This window comes from Genypterus blacodes, unplaced genomic scaffold (genome assembly GCF_046128005.1).
Source record: "Genypterus blacodes isolate CSIRO-AG114 ecotype Tasmania unplaced genomic scaffold, CSIRO-AGI_Gbla_v1 ptg000067l_1, whole genome shotgun sequence".
In the NCBI taxonomy this organism is placed as follows: domain Eukaryota; kingdom Metazoa; phylum Chordata; class Actinopteri; order Ophidiiformes; family Ophidiidae; genus Genypterus; species Genypterus blacodes.
In genome coordinates, this window is record NW_027466879.1 from 7,388,313 (window position 1) to 7,409,105 (window position 20,793).

General features: G+C 42.0%; 1 protein-coding gene across 3 annotated transcripts in view; it reads right to left on the reverse strand.

Annotated features, from left to right (window-relative positions):
* The window catches only part of tcf12 (transcription factor 12), a 59,646-nt gene that overhangs the window by 25,145 nt on the left and 13,708 nt on the right, over nucleotides 1-20,793 (reverse strand). For all 3 annotated transcript variants that reach the window (XR_012963975.1, XR_012963976.1, XM_076155626.1), the window contains 4 exons: nucleotides 20,344-20,446; nucleotides 9,275-9,336; nucleotides 8,525-8,657; nucleotides 8,259-8,311 (listed from right to left, as the gene is read on the reverse strand). Coding sequence is in view for 1 of the 3 variants with exons in the window: in XM_076155626.1 (XP_076011741.1) it covers nucleotides 8,259-8,311; nucleotides 8,525-8,657; nucleotides 9,275-9,336; nucleotides 20,344-20,446 (351 nt within the window). In the remaining 2 variants the exon portion in view is untranslated. The remainder of the gene's footprint in view (nucleotides 1-8,258; nucleotides 8,312-8,524; nucleotides 8,658-9,274; nucleotides 9,337-20,343; nucleotides 20,447-20,793) is intronic.

Sequence of the window (20,793 nt, forward strand, 5' to 3'; positions counted from 1 at the left end):
CTATCTAAAAGATACAATGCATTTGACACCTTAATTAACAGTAGTTGCTTCCTTCATGGAAAAATACTTTGCAATCATTCATTCATTAATACAAAAATCAACTACCGCAACCCGGTAGGGGGCTGGTCAACCCATCGGACCCCCAACGGTTCGGAGCATTTCATTACATCTATAATTTTGTAAACATTAGCCTTCTGGTTCCAGGGTCATTCTTGGGACTCTGCGTAGGTGTCCACTCATTGTACAGGCCCGCGGTTAGGGTCTGGAACTTGAAACCTTCTAAGACCCTGGAAAACAACTCATGAAAATACAATTCAATAAATCCCGTCCCACAGTAATTTAAACACCTCGTACTAAATCTATTCTATTAGCTGGCACAAAAGCGCAAGCTTATGTGTGCTTTCAAATATAAACATTTGTAATCCTGAGGTAGTCTGAGAAGAGAAAGAAAGGAAGTCCTTATTTCACAACCACTGTGGTCAGGGGAAGAACATCAGGGTCGTCGTCAAGATCCGAATAGCTTCTCGAGGGTGTCAGAGAAGAAGTCATCTATCCCTGAGTTTTCAGCTCGTGACTCAGGGACGTCACACTTGCCAGGGCTTTGGTGACAGGACCGTCTGGGAAAGTGTTATTGGGGATGAAAGTACAACATGCAGATCCAAACGTGGCACACACACCCCCTTTTCAGCTAAGATCATGTCGAAAACGATCCTATTTTGATAGGTGATCAATGTGGTGCGGGCCATTTGTTCAGTCATCCCTTTTACAGCATCCCATGTGTAATTGACAAATCTCTGTTGGTCATAATAGAACTAGTTCATCCAATCACCATTTTTTATCAATTGTGGCCCACCAGAAAAACAATGATTCAAACACCGCTTCCACTTAGTTCCTAGCTCTGTTCTTGTCTGGAACACTCCAAAGCACCCCAATCTCATCAATATACACCTGTGGGCCTAATGACCCCTTGGTGAGGTGAAAAAGGGTGAGCTTCTCTTGAAAAGATCTGTAATCAGATACAGGGAACATGGGAAGAAGCATTATCAGCAGCTGAATGAGAGCACAGGAAGTTATGAGGTCTCTACACAGCCATCCGGTGTCAGATGAGAACCAATCCTGATCCCTTGCCCCTGTGATTGAGATTAAGGCACTTCATTTGTCATATCATATACAATTCAACTCTGTTCTGCACACACAAACACATTAACACCTTCTTCTCATTTCCCCCTTTTGTTTCTGATACAACACGGCGTCCACAATGCCGTGTCTTTCAGAAACTCCAATGGAAGGTGTTGATGTAGTCCAGTACTGGCAATGCAGCCGCATGCGCCATGGCGTGCTCGATGGTGATGAGTGTTTGAAGATCCATTTGACCTGATAAAGGATGGGTGAATATTCAGCTTGAGGGCGTGGGTCGCGGTGATTGGGGAGAGGGTTGGATGCGCTGTCTTCGGGCCTTGTCAACAGTGACCTGGGTTGTAAGGTTCACCTGTGGGCCGGGCATACATGGGCATCTGTGGGGCGTATGGGGGATGCTGCAGTGGGCGCCTAACTGTTTCCTGCCCCGTACATCTCGAGGTCCCCCTGCTGCTTGGAGTTGGGACTGCTGCCATGCACGTTCCATGTGGGGGCACTCACGGACCCAGTGACCAGGATCCTTACAATGAAAACAGCCTTGGGTGCGGGGCTGCTGAGCAAGCGCTGCTCCTCTTCCTTCCCTGGCTCTTCCAAAACGTCCACGTCCTCGTCCTCTTTGGTTGCCTGGACCATTCTGGTACCGGGTGAAATACATCTGGGGTTGTGGAGCATATGGATACGGATGCATTTCATATGAGGCTGACTGAGGAGGAGCCCAAGCTGGGGGTGCTACAGGTGGAGGGTGGGCTAGCTGAGTGGGGACGGCTGGGGAAGGGTGTTCGGGGACCACTGGGCATATTTGAACAGGGGGGACTGACTTGATTTCCTTGTCAGTATTGATCAGGGCAATCAGCATTTTCCACAACGTTTTCAGGAATGTGTTGATCTCTAAGACGTCTGAATGTTCTGACTGAAAGTGCCTTTCAGTGTAATGTGCCAACACGGCTCGCCATTTGTCGTGGGTTTCTTGGTCTAGTCCTACAACATCTTCCAATGTAGCCTGGACCTGCTGGGGAAGGGAGCGTATCACCGCTGTTCGGAACATTTGGACCGTGGCACTGTTTGGCAATTCAGTGTGGGGCATTGTTCCAGTGGCATCGGCCCACTTCTCAGCACAACTGTTGAGGAACACATGGAAGGATCTTCCCTTGGTCCAATCAAATCGCTGCAGGTTGGAGACTGTCAGAACCGAAAGGAAGCGTCGTCTCAGTTCAGTACAATAAGCAGTACTTCCGCTGTTCAAGAGCTCAGAGTCTCCCACCAGCATGAAGCGGAGCCTTTGGTCGATGTCATTGGCTGTTTCTCGCCCTAACAGGCGTCTAATGATGGCCAGAAGGTCTGCTATAGCCACAAAATCGTCTGAGTTGAGAGACTCGACCCCTTCAAGCTTGTCCCGGTTGTGCTGCTCCACTTGATTGGCAGCCGACAGCAGAGTCATGGCGCGGGCTCGAATCTTCTGCGCATGGTCTTTGTCTTGTTTGGCTGTCCCCCATGATTTCTTTCCACCTGCTTCCCATTTCTTGGTAGCTTCTGTAGCTGCTTCGTTCATTCGGTCAAAAGTTGCTTGGACGCACTCAATGGAAGGAGGAGGCGCATCAGGTTTGGGCCAGAGGCCCCTGTCTTCCCAGTCAGACAAGAGGCGTTCCAGATGTTGTCGGGTTTTGTCTCTTTTGTCAGAATCCGTACCTGACATGATACGACTCAAAATTGCCTCAGTATAGTTGTTGCAGGTAAGGACTTCGGCCATGGCTGTTCAAGTCTTAGCAAGCTCTATGATTTTGTTACGTTCTAATCTTTCAAGAAAGAGAAAATATAAAATAAGTAATCTAAAAATTTAAAATAAATTTTAATTTCATCAAAAATTAAAAAAAAAAAAAAAAAAAATTAAAAACCAAAAAACCAAAACAAACAAACAACAGAACTAAATACAAAATTAAAAGAATTGTTTCTATTAATCAATTAATTAATCAATTTGAATTGTTTATGTACTCTATGTAACTAATTAATTATTTAAGAGGGACTTTCTTTTCTTTCTTTAACGACAGCGGGTGCGATTATAAATACCAGGAGAAGATGTAGCTGCAGTACTACTAAAAGAACTGAGGGTAGCGCTGTTAAGTCGCTTTCTGAAATTCAGCGAACTCTCGTAGCTGCAGTACTGCTGTAGGCCTGAGGTGTCGTTGCGTCACTTCTGGGGTCTGGGGCGCTGTTTATATATTGTTGAGGATACTATGGCACTATTCAATGACTTCCTAAATGAAAACGAAAAACAGAAACAAAAAAAAAAAAAACAGAAATCCAATGTAATTGTTGTTTTTCGGGATTCACCAACAACTAGTCCCCCGGGACTTTGACAGTGTATCGGAGTATATTACTGCATGATGTGCCGGGGCTAAAAAGACACCCGGAAAGTCTCTGAACTTCTATATAAAATATATCCTGAATATATTCAGACACCCACAGACAGTTCCCTCTCAGACGAACAGTTCTTTCTTCCTGTTTGCATTCTTACACACACACACGATCAGATACACAGAGACGTAATAACCAGGTTAATAACACAGCTCAGATATTCAGGGACACGTGTTATAAGACAGTAACACACACAACTCACATATTCAGACACGTAATAACCAGGTTAATAACACAGCTTCAGACATACAGACACAAAACAACAGTTAATCACACAGAACAACACATTTACATGCCGGCTCACTCAATCTCACACACGTACACAGCTGGACCAGAACACACGGACAACTCTCTCACACAGCTCAATCACACTCAGACATACACACGCAGAATCTCAGTCAGATGTAGCCACCTCTCAGTCATACGTGGCAAGGCAAAACAAACACAAGTGCTGTCTCAACCAGCTGTTTGTCCAAGATACGTGACTGCAAATCCCCACACACACATAGACACGAAGATCTCTCTCAGTCGAAAACGGATCATACACCCAAAACGTCCGTTTCTCTCTATTCCTCCCTCTCACACATACACACGCATACAGTTTCGATAAATGAACGTATGGCCACTACGTAAATTTACCAGAAGTTGGAAGCAGATTACCCTTAATCCACCAATACAATACAGACAGTTTTAAATATTTTTATGCCGTATATCTTCAGAAAAAAACGTCTCAGACAAGAATACTACTCCTTAATCGAGTTTTCATCCACACACGGCAATTCCAAACCCAAAACCCAGAAGCCCCCGGCTTCGTCCGGACCTCAATAAACGATACCTCAGACAAGAGTATTTCTCCGTATATGAATACTCATCCCCTTGACTAAACGACTATATCCTAGACAGGACTTGACACAGAATCACTTGGAACGATTGTTAATTACTCAAAAGTCTGTTTATTCTTTATGTTGTGTCAGTAATCTGCCACACTTCTGCAACAGTGCACCTCCAAGGTTTTATTTATTTAATCTTAACAAGTTAACTATAACTGGACTTTAGCCAATGGACTTTAGCCAAACAGTGCTTGTACACTCTTAATTAATACTTAGCGGGTTATTTTTTAACACAAATTGACTGACTTTAACCATAACCGAATAATGGATGTAACCATAACTAAAAAATTGACTTTAGCTTATTTTAGTTCCGTTTCAATAAGGGACATTAACCCACCAAACCTGACTTTAGCTGAATTGGCTCCTTTTAGAAATTTATTAAGGGATCTTAATCCCAAACCAAGTAGACTTTAGCAACTTTGAGTTTAATTTAAAAACAAGACTTTAGCCTGTGACCACGTCGGGTCGAGGAGGCCCGTACCTCCTACAGTCTGGACCGAATATGAGAATTCCAAAATGTTATCACAGTCAGCTATACCGAGACTCCAGTCCGTCTCCTCTTTGAAGTACTCTAAATTTACGTGACATACAAAAGACAATTGCCCACTTCCATAGATAAACTTTAGAGTGTCCAATAACCTATTACAGATTCGATTTAACAGGTTCTGCTCACCCTTTGATATACGGCGCCGTATGGAAGTGAAGCGTTTGCCTCTGTTGTCAGAGGCGCCTTTTCTCTGGGCCTCGTCCAAATTTGTCACCAAAACGTCGGGTGTCACCAAATATTGAAGAATCGTTCTGATATTCTTCTGCGTGTTCGTTTGTGGTGAATCAAGAGGAAAAGATGAGGCAAAGATGAACTGGAATCTTCAGGAGAGCTTTACTGGAATAAGACCTTGGACAGCGCTGGTTCCACCTCTGGCATGCACCAAAGAAGGACAATCAAATATCTCCGTGCTGCCCTATTTATCCCGCATATACAGGGCATCTACATAATATTCTAATTCACTGATGACAATGTAGTTTAACTGTTATCTATTGGTCAGCCGGCTTCAAGAGGGGCAGCGCTAAGATTCAAATCTGAGGGATGAACAGATGTCTGTGGGGGAAAGTAGAATTCTCTTTGTGTAAATTAAAGAACAATAGTATAGTGAAATTAGCCCTTTGATCTGAAGAAGCTCCCCCTGACTGCCCGTCTATGCAAACCCCCTCTCTTCCTTCTTCCTGGCCACAGATGTTTGAGGCTTTGATAAAGTGTATTAGAGTGAGTCCTTCACCTAATGGCAGATATGTGTTAACCAGCCCTCCTGGAGAGAGAGAGAGAGACGCTGTAGATGCTTGTGTGTATTATCTCCAGACTTTCCCGGGCATAGCCATTTGGTTACTTGACTTCAGTTACTGGATTAGTTATATGTGTATTGACATTATTTGTTATATTCCAACACAAGTCACAAGCAAGTCTCAAGTCTTAACCTTCAAGTCAGGAAAAGACTTAATGGCTTTGAGTTAAAGTCCATTTACTAAAACGGTTGCATTGTTCTTACACCTTAGAAGGAGGGGGAGAGAGAGAGAGAGAGAGAGAGAGAGAGAGAGAGAGAGAGAGCGCCTAGAATTGAATGCATTTATTGTCACCATATTATTGTCATCAATCTGGAATACCTTCACTATCATCTATAGGGTTAAAAATGTAACTCTCTCTGCCTTCTCTCTCCCTCTCAGCACTCAAAGAGCAATAAGAAATCAGTTATTTGAATGAATCTTTATTCCCTCTACCTATATTTGTTGTTGTCCTAAATAGCAAGTCTCCAAAAACATTATCAACTGTGCCATATTTATTATAATATTTATTTATTATATATATTATCATTTGACAGGCAGAAAATATCAGTATAACCATTTAAGAGAAATTCTATCTGACTCACTTAAAAAGTCTAAACTATCTGGGTTATTTAAGCATCTATAATAAGCACTGCATAACGGTAGAGGTGGCAGAACAGAATATGACGCAGCTTGTCACCTCATATGGTAAAGGTATTCACACACATTCAGGGCCATAAGCTGCCTCTTCACACCCACTAATAGTTGATGCACCTAAGCTCACCTCTGACACCCACCCACCCCCTAAACGACACCCACCACCCACTCAACCATCTTCCTCATGTCCTGCTCATCAAAGAAGAGCTTGATGTTTTCCTTTCTCTGACACCTATAGCCCAATATATTACTGCCAGTCTTTGAAATTGGGATCAAAGACTAACTGTGATAATTCCTCCTAGTGCCAGACTTTATCTCTCGAGCAGCACAGAGGAACAACAGGAATTATATCCTGTTCTGTCACTGTGTTTCCATTGTAGTCACGGAACCGCACCTGCGCCCATGTGTTAAGTACTCACAAATAAAAGCCTGGCCCTCATTTACACAACAAAGAGATGTAACGCACAAGGCAGCCGTACTCTGCCTCCCTTCCTCCATCTGACAGGACCTCAGATAGATCACTTTGATACATTTATTTTTATGGAGGACAGTATCAGATGATGTAATAATGAGCTTTAGAGTTTTGTTGGAAGGAAAGGAAAATGATGACAATTCTAACTATACAATGAGTATTAATAATTAATAATAAGTATTAGGTAACACCTGCACATTTAGGAGAAAAGGGACAGAAACAGGAATGAAACAAACTCCACCGCTCCACCAAACCACTCTGGGTCATGAAATCAGAGAAAGATTTAGACATAGCTGATTGGGATGAAGTGCAATGATTAGAATGATCTACACTGACTCAAGCGCACAGTTCAGATCACCTCATTCAATCTGTGCTGCTCGATACTGTTCTTTTACATAATATAAAGATACTATTCTTCTTTACAGTATCATCTCAATTTTCTGTGTCATGCTTACAAGGAATTTGCAATAAATAAAATAAATTAGTATAAAATAAATATAGAATAAATCAAAGTAATATAAATGGTTTTATATTTTCTGTATTTAATTGTTTATTTATACCTACTGGGGCCACAGCAAATGTCTACTTTTGTGCTGTTTGCTGACATTTTTTGGCAAACCAAATAATGTGAGGGGGCAGGTCACTTGTACCAGTGCTGGGAATCTAAGATGAGGCTTATCAGAACCTTTGTCAATCCATCAGGGTTTAACAATGAACGTCTGACTTACAAATTTATGTATATTAATGAACTCCCCCCCTCTTCCCATCTGAGGGAACACAAGCTGAGCGCCACACTTCTCTGCATCCTAATGTTTTTTTCCTCTACCGCGATCGTTACCAATATAAATTTCAGATATTCTGTGCTATTAATCTCTGTCTGTCCTGCTGCTCGGCTACATAATGACTAATTAAACAATCAAAAGAGCAGAGCTGGGGATCCACTCTGACAGCCTCTCCCTCTCCCAGGAGCGCTTGTGAGAAGGCTCAAGTGTGACAGGGCAGCGCCAAAAATCAATCACCTTGAGGAACATGTGCACACACATTCACATTCATTTATGCACATGTGCAACACATGAGCACTTGAAACGCACAAGCACACATAGATGTAACCTAGACCGACATCCATGCAATCATTTAACAACAGCAGCATGGGCGCAAACAACAACAAGAAGAAAAATCTACTTTGTCCAATAACATGGCAGCACTTGTGTCACAAGCTCGCAAAAACAACTGAAATGGCATCTGAGGAGTGAGCTACTGATGTGAGGAACTGATGTTTGTGTGAAAGCGCCATGTGTGTGTGTGTGTGTGTCTGCTTAAGTACGCTCACTGTGAGATGTATTTATATGAGAGGGAGATGATCTTCCACTCACAGATGAAGGCAGACCAGGAGGGACCTTGCGAACTTTCTTTCTTTGTAGAGGATCTGAGGAACAATAAAAGCACACTTATTCAGCAAAAAGATCAAAGAGAAGAACGCTTTATTCACAGGTATATTAACAAAACTGATCTACATGATTTCTTCCACTGTACCAAAATTCCATACCTTTTACAAGACTTTTCGATGGTGTAGGAAAAAAACTACTTTACAACTACTACATAGAAGAAATCACGGGAAACTGAGAGAGATGACACTGACCAACGGCCGGAGGGTCTGGCACAGAGCGTCTTCTGGGGTTGGCTGCAGTGAGGGAATAAAGTGGAGCAGCTGATTTCCCAGATGTGGCCACAGAACTCGGATTCGCCAAGCCAACGTCTGACCTTAGAGAAGACTGCAAGGAAAGCACCCATAGGTTCAAAATGTCTGTGTTGTGTGCTTATGTCAGCAATTTGCAATGACAGCAAACGTATATTGAGAGAGTGGATTGATGCTCTGTCATATACGTTTAACCAATGACGCTCTCTGGGAATGTTCAGTTTGAACCATTTTCTTCAGTCTGAATTAGGGAGGGGAATGTGAGTACTAAAAACACGCTTTCATAAACTTGGGGGAATTTTATATTTTGTTACAAACAGTGTACTAGTGGCCAAATCCAGACATTATTTATACTAACACTGTACTCCATTTTTTTGTCTTTACAGCCATTAAGGCAAAAATGTGATTAAGATGTATTCATGGACAGAATTGATAGGATTCTGCTGTTCTCCCAATAGTACCTGAGCAGACATATTTCACATGATGTCACTGGTTATGCGGTATCTTATTCTGAGGCCACAGTTTCTCCTTTTGGAGTATAATGTGGAAAAAGGAGTATGTGAGACAAAACGAAAATCATTTCATTTTCTTAAACAGCAGTAAGTTATTGTTGTTGTTGTTACAAAGTGAGTTAATTGGTGAAGTGGACCCAAATTAATTCCCCTCAGAAAGCTCTTTGGCACTGCTACTTACCTGGCAGCCTGAAGCTCCAGGATCCCTCCCATAACCAAGCAATGAAGCCCTCACGGATTTAGCTGTAAAACACAAACAAGAAGTAATCGAAACTTGCTAAATGTTAGCTGCTCAAATGTCCATCAACAGCAGTTGTTGCAAGTGGGAACGAGTTATGAGTTAATAAATGTCTGACTACAAATATCATTGCAGTGAGAAAACCTTTATCCAAATCATTAAAAGTGTGCATAGCAACTAGTTAAGAGAAGACTGAGTTGACAACCAGAAGGTCAAGCTGCACCACCAACACAGAATACAGTATCTGTATTGGTATAGGTGCCAGTTGGAATGAAAACACATAGGGGTCAAACTATTAGCACATCAACAACTAGATCTGTGTGCAGGCAGGTTTTCACCATCACAATACAGAGAGTAGACTTTTAATGGGATATTCTTGTTACTTTCCTATTTCCTATTACTTTACTTTCATAGTTACTCCTATTAGATTCCCATCCAGTGTCCACACTTCAAAGAGCACTTCAATACGGCCATCACAGAAAGATACAATGGCAAACAAATCACATAAATCATACACTTCACAACATCCAAACTCAGCACTTTTTCTCTCATGGAACAACAAACCAAAAAAACAAGAGTTCCAACAGGAAAATGATGAATAACTTTAACAGCATCGTATATTATTTTTTGTCAGACTTCCAAACATGCACATACACAAGCATAGGAAATATTCTTCTGTTTGCCCTGGGGAAAAGGTAAATATTTTTTTAGTTAAAATCTTGCATAGCCTGGATCTTTTGTTACACAATGACTGATCTAAACCGTGCTTTCATGAGCACAGGTGAGGCACAACGGAAAGAATTCACTTGTGCTTATCTGAGCAGTCCTGCAGGGGACGATTATACTGCATCTGTTCATGTTTTCTCTGGGGATGAAGGAGGCTGAACAAATCAGGGACGATGCTTTAATGAGCAAAGCGGCTTCTCTGCTAAACATGATGTGATACAGTTCTGAGATATCGGGGGGGGGGCCTTCCAGATGGGCTGATGATGAAATACTGTATACCTTCTGACAGACTTTCAGGGGCTCATAACCTTTCCATGACTTTTCCATGATGACCTTCTCAATTTGTATGAATGTAATGTGACAAGTGAAGCAACCTGTACAAGTACTATGTCATTAAGTCACTTTACATGAATGCCAAAACTGCCTTCAAACATAATTTAATAATTACACTGACACCATCATATATTGAAGTAGCATATTTACTAAGTAAGAGTAACAGAACAATTTTAAGTAAGCCAAATATATGGATGGAATTCATAAGTTGCCACTGCTCTCTGAATATCGCTGAGTCGACACATAGCAAGTATCAGGAGAGTCTCCCCTCTGAGGAAATGCATGCAAATGTGGCTTAGATCAACCTTGACATAAACTGTACACACCTCAATATGCAAATTGATTCTATCAAATCATATTAATTTTTTATATGTTTATGAATTGTTTTGCGTTAATCAAAGTACAGACAAAATGATGTGGAGTAGATATGCATGTTAATGTTCTGGCTATAGTCATGCAGCAGAGGTTTTACAAAAGTTGTTAAAAGAACACCCTTGCCGTAGCGCTGTCAGCAAGTACTACTTTAAAGATTCTGTATTTAAGTTTTTTCGTAACGAGTATGAGAACACTGTTTCATTCATATGCAGTCAGAAAGCACAGTTTTGATCATACAGCTTTTTCTAAGTAGTTTGGGACTCTGTACATATGTTACAACAAGCACTTCCACCCCGAGGGCCAATGTGCTGTTTATGTTTCTTTGAGTCCCAGTAAAGACACTGAAGACTTGCAACCACATCAACCACATGGGGATTGAAGCAAATCATATGTTGTTCAAACATGTCAGTGTTGCTGTTCAGATAAAGAGAAAACGAGTTGAAGATTTACCCTCAAGTTGTAGTTTTGTGTGCCACGAATGATGGGCTACAGTATTTAGAGTGACAGAAATGTCTTTTACGATCACGGAAATGGTTCAAGGAGGACAAGTGACTACACATTTACTACTTCTACCTACCTCTAGGTTTATACTCACACATACCCTAGTTTATCAGTGAGGCACCATTGCAGTGTGAATAAAGTAATGACCTGAGAACAACCCCTTGCTCTGAGAGTCGCTTTATTACTCACAGTAAGCAGCTAGATGGCTGAATTGCTGTTGAGATTTCAGGCGGATGCAAATTCAAGACGTAAAGTAGAACAAAGTGATACATCAAGCCGAACATACTGCTGGGTTGGTAGGTTCCAAAGCCAGGTGCCTAAATTAGCTGAATAAAATATAAAACCTTTATCATGCCATGACACAATCCTCACTCTGAAGCAGAAATACAGTAAGTCACCCTGAGGAAAATAGGTCACTGTAATTATCCGTAACATCCTGAAAAAGAAGGTGTTGTTAAATCTTAAATTGCCTTAATGAAGTATTTAAGTTTCAAACAAGCCCTTATCAATCAAACACACACTGTGCATATTGTGGGGGAGGGAGAAGCAAATATCCAACGGCACCGCGCATCAGAATAATTTGCATGAAGCTGCCTCATTACCACCATCACTATAAGAACAGAAGCATTGTATTGCTTTCACAGAGGATAATAATGTAAATAAAATGCAAATCAATAGCAGATACAACTGAAAATAACTTTCTAAATGAACAACAATCTCATCTTTCCCTGATTAAACCTCATGCAAAGCAGAGGAGTGATCACCAAGAGGTTTTTTTTTCGGTGGAACTGACTAAGAAACTGAGCACTATAGATAGAAATACAGACTCAGCTAAATCAGCCCTGTACACATAGAGACCAGGTTGTGGTCAAGATGAAGGATTTGCAGCAAGACGACATAGAAGTTTTACCTTACAGCTACATTCTACTTTTAGTGTTTGGTCCACTTGAGTCAGTATAATGTAAAGTATAATGTAAATCAGCTTCCTGTATATTAATGTTCATGTAAGACAAAGGAAGTAGGCCTGCACGGTGCCTGCACATCATTTGAACATGCAATTATCACGTTGCAAGCTACAAAGGAAAAGTATGACATTGTGTATTCTTACAATCTATAAAATGCATGAACTGCGTAATGGAAACTTCTCACACTGATATGATATTTATGAAGCAAGGTCCTTGTATGTTGAAATGTTCTCACACAGGTGTCTTCAGTTACGTTACGTTGTTGGGCTGTAACTATCTGCGTTCCTGCTTCAGGTCACAGCTCCCACTCAAATAACTTAATGAATGGGAGCAAGCAGAACCTGGAAGATGAGGCAGGGCGTCATTCACAAGTATTGGGCTGATTTCATCACATAAATGCATCCTCATTGTACATATTTCTTTGACATCTGGACGCTTGGCAGAGTTTCACAGGTTGGATAGATTCCACTCAATTCTCTCTGCAAGCACTTACACTATTGCATTAACATGTGACCTCGCCTTTACTTGGAAAATAACTCATCATTAATGGAAGTGTAATATAATCATATTGAGAGCCAAAGGTGTTGAGCTCCAGCTGAAGGCAAAGCTTCCAGTGACTCACAGTATTGACCACAGGCTGCAGTAGAGCACAGCATGGCCCTGTGCTGAGCTGAGCTGAGCTGAGCTGTGTAAGGCTCAGTGACCCCAGCGTCTCCAGGGATCATTTCTGAAACGTTGGCAGAAAAACAGCCAATTAGTGAGCCTGCTCCCCGACCCGTGCGATGCATTCTAAGACCCTTTTTCCATGCAGAAAACAAGGCAATTTTCTGCCCTCGGTTAGAACCAAAGGAACAAACTCAAAATACAGGACAAGGAGACTTTTTTTAATGCTGGAGCTTATACTGCTTTAATTTTTTCTCCTGCTATCCACAGGGCTGGGTGATGACTATTACTCACCAGTCTCTCATCCCCTCATCAGTCCTGCTGAAGTACTGGCCCTTTCCAGTTACTCCTCGCCAAACCATTTGTCAGTTTGTCAGCATTCCAGCCTCATATGTTCCGGGGTTTTGGATTTGTGTTCCAGACCTTTCCTGCCTTTGGATCTTTTCTCTCTAGGTTCCATTAGTTAGTTCATTCATGAACTTTGATTGCTCTGTTTTTGCTCAGCGTGTTTATGTTAACACTTCTGCACCACTCTCCTGCCGTCTCTGTATGTGTCCTCCTGCATGTGTGCTTTGCATGATACAAACGCGGTTATAGCTCTATCACCATGTCTCCACCCTGTTTACATGAGTTTCACAATTAACCCATCCAGGCATTGATAGATAAATCGAGTCACTAAATGTATCCGTTCTTTGTCGAAATGTCACAGATGATTACATACTATGATGATAAATGTACCCGCTCATGCACACTAATATGGAATTAGCTATGAGGTGGAATGAAGATCAGTTCAAAAGGCGAAAGATGATAAGAAATCAAAAAGGACAAATGTTATAATAAATGCTATAATGTGTGTGTGCATGACAGAAGAGAAGACAACAGTTTTTATGAATCTAAAATAAATTACATTTGCTCTATATTTGATGGGAAGCACCAAACGAATGCTGCCACATTTCAGGAGTTTGAAAGACTAACAGATACAAGTGGCCACAATACAAACATAACGTTGCTTAAAGTCCTCGAATAAAAAATGACAAAACAAATTTATCTTAAAAATAAATTGAAACTGATCCAAGTAATGGGCATCTATCATTCTTTATTCCATACAAACTGACACTTGCTGTTTTCTGTGTTCTTTTCTTTATATTAAATACTTACCACATCTGCAGTAACACAGTAATGGGAATGTTGGCCGTGACTTCCTTCCTGCTGTAGCCACAGACTTTCCCCAGACTCCTTGCATGCCCTCCCCCAGAGAGTTTGGCTACAGCAAATTGAAATAGATGTTGAATCACTTGCCTAAATATCCTCACAGTGTGCGTGCATGCGCATGTGAGTGTGCGCGCGTGTGTGTGCGTCGGAGGAGCTGGCTCTGTGCTCATGCATTGCATCAACATAGCGACAATGTCTAAATCCAAAACAGAACAAAACAAAACATTCCATCCACATTTTCCACATTGCAGGAATCCTAGACCTGTTACCTATATACAGTTTACAATTCCTCTTTCCCAAGTCACACTGTCCAGTCGTGGATCTACGAGATGTTAGGGCCCATGAGTTTCTCTGGGATAAAACACTTGCTGACTAACGCAGTTTGTTTCCCACTTCGCCCTGCATTCCTAGAAGGTTCGTTTGCTGTGTCCATGAATGGGAAGCTGGCAGCCCACCAGATTGGCAAGGTGCCTGCACAGAGGAGGGCAGGATGTGAGGAGGGGGGATGGGGGGCTACATGAGCCTCCCACACATTAAGGGGTAGCCTGACTCTTGCAGGTGAAAAGAGGAGAGCAGTGACATCACGTCACGGTGGCAGCACATGGCTGTCTGTCTATCCCACCTCAACAGACAATGAGGTACGAGCAGTCACAAGGACTACAAGAGCAGGGGGATCGCTCTACTCAATCTGGGGGGAAAAGGGGAAAACTGCTTGGTAAATATTGAACATATTAAATAATCTTGTAGAAGAAACGCAAACATGTTGTGTAAAAAAACAAGCTTTCCTCTGTCAATCTTTGTTTCAAAAAAAGTTCTGAATCAGGAGAAGGTCTAAAGGTCTTTGCCAGATCAAAGATTTTTCCACATATCCCTACATATCACCATAGAAACCAGGTTCCTTTCAACAAGCAGATGAGTTCATCCTCTGTTTAAATCCATCTCCATTTAAGAGAGGAGAGATATGGATTTCATGATTGATCTCCTCCTATTTGCATTTCCTTAGTCTATAAAAAGAAGGAAGGGGAGGTGGAAAGGAGAAAATGTTTTCGTTTGGCCTTTGCCTTTTCCAAGGCTTCCCATTCTCCTGCCAGCGCTTGTTATTCACAAATGAGGAAAAAAATGCATTACTGCGGACCAGATGGGAACATTCCACATGACCAAACCAATCAATCACCTTGGTGGGACGCAGGTGTGACACAGCCGTGTAGCAACACACCATTTCACAGTCTATCAGGCACAAACACATGGTCACCAATCAATGGCACCCTGAGGACCCATGAGGAGGAGTGCTTCTCCAGAGCCTCACTGGTTCATGGCTGATGACTTCATAATCACACATCCATTCTCTTCCAGAAAGGTGATGAGCTTCTTAATAACCTCTCCCACCATGTGAACATCAACACTGTAATGGATGCTGCTATAGTATGTGACGCTCACATGCTCTGCTGCATCATACGTGAGCTCTGTGTCCTCCCTGTCAGCCTGAGAGGGGCTGGGCTGTCCAGGGAGACCGGCACATTAACCTTTTGGTGTCTGCCACTGTCTCCAGCACTGGCAATCAACTTGAACAAATCTTGTTATAGTGAGCTAATTCTATCCCTCAGCACCAAACACAACATACCTTTTTTTTCAGGCGAACGTAGACTTTAAACATAAAGAACAATCATGATAAAAAATAATTGCACTTCCAATTATTTTTTATAATGAATGTTTTCTATGTTAAAAGTCTAGGTTCGCCTGAAAAAAAAAAAAAAAAAAATAATAATAATAATTGCACTTCCATGTCAATTGTAAAATGAAGTCTTTCCTCACAACATTAGAACAATTTTTGCGTCCCACGTAAAGCTGCCTGCAGGCACGATGAGCATTGCAAAAAGCTGCCTCCCTGTGGCGGAGCTGTTTTATGTCATTACACAAAGCACTTTCTGGATGCCTCCATGACTGTTGGGCTACACTACAAGGCAAGTCAGCTACCAGGGACAATTCCTGCAGGGCTAGACATTAGCTTCAAGCCATAAGATCAAGGTCTGTGTTGATAAAGCAACTGCTGAACAATTAAAGAGAGAGCTGACCTGACACTCCATTAAAACTCCATTTACCTACGATGTGGAAATGACTATTTAAAGCTTGAAAAATCTAATAAAAGTTCAAGTTTTTCACAGTTTTCATGGCTGTAGAAATCCTGTTTCTGTTCTGTGCTGTGGGCGTTGACAAAGCCAAGCTCATAATTCAGTCTGCAAACCTTAATTTTTCCACAAACAGAGATTCTCTTTTAACTCATTTAATAAAGTCGAACAATCTTCTTGCCATCAGCTGAAGGCTACATGAGGAGCAAGAGAAATAAGAGAGGAGGGGGAGGGGCCAGTGAGAGAGAAACACAGAGAGTAGAATAAGCAAGAACAAGCAGTTACGTACTTAGAAAACATAATGAAGGATGGGACAATGTGGCTGGAACTGTGCTCATCTAAGAAATACATTTCAGGAACAAATAGTATCTTCAAACTGACTTTGCTGTGTTTACTATCCACACAATTATGCACAAACTTGTACTTACAAAGCTGCCTTTACCAAATCAACATGAAATTCTCTAGTTTCAAAGTGTAGAAATGTCACTAAAACTAGCTTTGTGCAGCTGCCTCCTTCAGACTTATATCATCATCATACCTTGGCCATGGCTGTGCTCTTGTTTCCTCTTTGGAGAAACGGAAACAGCCCTTTAGGCATGCTGAGACACCAGCTGATTCTCTGCAGCTAGGCAGCAGCGCCAGCAGCAAACTGGGGCCCAGCGCCTGAGCCTAAACAGGGCTGTGGGAAGGACTGGGGCGGGGAGACGTGGGCGGCAAGGGGATGGAGAAAAGGGATTTGCACCCGTTCAGCTCATCTTCAGCTTGTCATGCAGCACTGACCTTGGTAACAGATGAGCACAAACCTATAGCTCTGCATATTGACCGGCACATCCACTAAACTACACCACATAACAGTGCAACATATTCCCTTCTCTGTCTTTGGGATATACAGATGACACCCATTCTGCAGGTGTTACGCTGGATAAGAGGATCACTGTAAAATAATGTATATAAACAAAGTGAGAGTTTCCTCCTGTGTGTGTGTGTGTGTGAGTGTGTGTGTGAATGAAGTAGCATTGGCTCTGTCTCTGACCCACACTGCTGTGGAAACTTGCACACCTGAACAGCACCTGGCCACAATCACAGCTGCGGTCTGGAAAGGGTCTCTGGTGGATGGAGCATTAGCACAAGCATGGGGTGCCAGGTAAACGCCTACCGTGCCTTGCCTTATGGTTTAAGTCTACCTCTGCAAGCAATGCTTCCTGAAGGCTGGAATGATGATACGGCTCTGTGTCCGAGCACAATATGGCTTTTTACTACCAAGAGAACACAGGATAACACACAATTCCTACGTAATCCACTGTGACAGCCATGATGTTAATCTAAGTGATGAAATATTGATGTTAGTTATTTGCATAACCTGGGGCTTAAATGAAGCACATGGGCTTAGAGCACAGTTTAGTCACATCAATGGACTGTGCACGCAATACTTACCAGCTGCTTTGCTAGCAGCGTAATAATAATCCAAAAGAAAATATGTCACGCATATGCCGCAGCACAGTTCTGTTATGTGTTTTTAATAGTTCTGGAGGGCAGCAGAGTTCTGTGACAGATGAAAGATGCATTAAGCAAAGCCATGCTTTGGCTTTGCAGACAATACAACAATGCTTGTCTTGGTCCTTTTGTGAGATTGTTTTTCCCCTTTTCTAAATAATTTGGAATGAACAGTCTGTTTGCTCGTCACTGCTTGGCCCACACTCTGTGCAGAGGGAGGAGCAGACACCTGTGCGCATCTTTGTAACGCGTGATGTCACCAACCACATGATGATGACTTTAATGAGCTGCTGCTGTAGTTTGTTCCGGTTTATCTGGACTAGGGTTAATTTCCCTTTTCCCTTGGGTATAATTTGGGTAGGTCTGATTATAACAACCAAACTCAGCCACAAACACAGCAACAGCTGTTGGAGAACTGGAAAGAGACTTTCAGAGGGCTTTAGGTACATAAATTCACACTAAAAACACATCTAATCTAAATCTAAAAACAAACTTCCTAGTTGCCCATATGTAGGAGAAGCTTGTAGGGAGTGCAATCACACTGGCAGCACATTGGCTATCAAAGGTTTTTCGATGTAATGCAAACGTAAGCAAATACATACAAAGGATCATACACACACACATAGCTGTAAATCTCTCAAAATGATATGTCAGTGCAGCCTATTAGGATGCATGTGATGAATGGGTGAGTTGGAGGGATTCACATGGATAAGGGTGTAAAAGTTTGTTTGTAGGCCATAATTAGCATGGAGAATGAGTCAGCCACCTGTCAGGAGATGATATGTGTGTTAAGGTAAGAGGATGGGAGGGTGGAGCTCAGAGTAACATGAGGTCCAGACCAGATTGCCCTGACACTGGAGCTGGTCCCCAGGGAGACAAGGGTGATCATTAAATGCTTAGCAACTGCCCCTGCATTCACCCAAATCCTGTTACTTTAGCCACACACGTTTGACTCCGACTTACACAGGCAAATACAACATAACAACACATATGGCATTACAATAAAATAGGAAAGGTCTGATCCGTGACATGAGTGTACAAGATCCAGTTTGATCATACCCTGCTGCACTTGTAGAGGAATCCCACCTGATCTTAAACTGAGTGCAGGTTCTAAGTTGCTGATTCGCATAAAGAACCAAAAACTAGTAACTCGAAATCAGAAATACTTTGAATTCGAGGCAGGGCAGACAAATTATTTATACCCACACTCATCTGAGCATCTACACTCTGCAACCCTCAAGTCAACTCACAGAAGCTGCACGTCCACCAAGAATTTACTTAAAATTGCATCAACGAATTTAGGCCACCTGATGATGGAACAGCTGAACTTCGGCCAACTCAGCAGCTCAGAATCTGTTCTGTACCGACAACCAGAGAATAATGGGTTGCCTGATGCACCTGACTTCAAACAGCCTGTTCAGCAGATCACAAACTACATAGAGTGGTGGGATTCAGCTACTGTATTTCTATCACTTCAGATGAAAAAAATGGTAGAAGATCACAAAATTCTAAATCCGTGCCGAGACCTCCCTCTCTAGGCGGTCTCGGACAGGTTGATCTGGTCCGGACCCGATGGCGAATGCAGTGTTCACAGATGCCCAGACAAACCGATCCAGGTTGGGAATCCTGGTTGCTGAATAAGTGCTCCAAAACGAGTCTGAATACAGCCTAAATCTGCTGTAGCAGCACCAGATTACATTCATGTTCTGCTGCTTTATAAGCACAATTGCAAGTGCAGCTGACAAGCAGAGAGATACATAGTGTACATAGTGTAGGGATGTGACCAATTACAACAAAGATAACATTAATTCTTTTATTTTCAACCTCTCCCACTTGTTAACTGATGACTTTGCCTGGAATCGGTCTCCAGGGCTGTTCTATAATGAGTGGAGATGTACTTAGCGGTAAACCTGTCAAGTGGTTACACATCACAATGACACCAGGCTAGAGGCTGTATAACACACACCTTTTAATTGCTATAATGGGATAGCATGGCATACATCTGTAATATGCACATACAATAAGGGGGATTTCTTTTCATTTCCTCTTTTTCGCACTGAAAGCCTTGTGAAGTATCTGAAAATCACAACAGTTGAAGCTGCTCTTAAAAAAAAATAATAAATTGATGTAAGTTGATGCAAGCTCATGCTGAGTAATCGACCTGAATTATTTGATTTTAAATGTAATTGTTGTCTGTTGAAGGAGCTGGTTCCTCTTTTTACCTTAGCCTGGATCCGTTAAAGTAGGCCTGTATTTAACATGCTTTCACAATGGTCCAATCAAAATACAGGAGTCCTTATTAATCTTTGACATCAGTGTGTGTATATGTAGCACACTGGTTTTGATGGTCAGGAGACAGCTTCCATGATGGAAACCTAGACTGATGGCGTGACTTCTGCCCTAGGGGAGGGTCATCCCGGGAGAAGGAAGGGAGAGATACATAAAGGGGAAGGGGGATGAAAGGAGCAAATCAAGGAGGTAGGAGGGAGCAAGAATAGCCTTGTAGCCTGCAAAGCCTTTCAATACTGCATGATGTGCTTTAATCTGCATCATGACATGTGTGTGTGTACCACCAATGGGCTTACTGGGAGTGAGGCAACAAGCATCACTTACTTACCTATTATGTTGGAGTTCATAAAGGGTGCTGGAGACAATCCTTCCTGGGACACTAATCGACCGTCACTCAAATGATCGGCGTAATGAGGGCTGTCTGCAAAACCCTGCGGGAAGACATCAGAGTGCTATAACAAAATCGTAAGGAGTCAGGAGGAGAATGCTATTGGCTGTCAACTATCAATTTTACAAAACAATAATAATAGTCAAATGTAATAGAAAATGATTGAAATTAGGAAAAGGTACATAGCATTTATAGACCAATCAATGCACTACATGCATTTGAAAAACACGTTTGCTGATCCTCATAATATGAAGTCAGGAAATGCACAAGAATATTCATTTTTATCTGCGACTAAACAGTCAGAGAAACAAATGCAATTGTCTACAAACACATTGACACATTCCACCCTGTTTTAGAATGATGATGATTATGCATTTTATGTTTTATCGT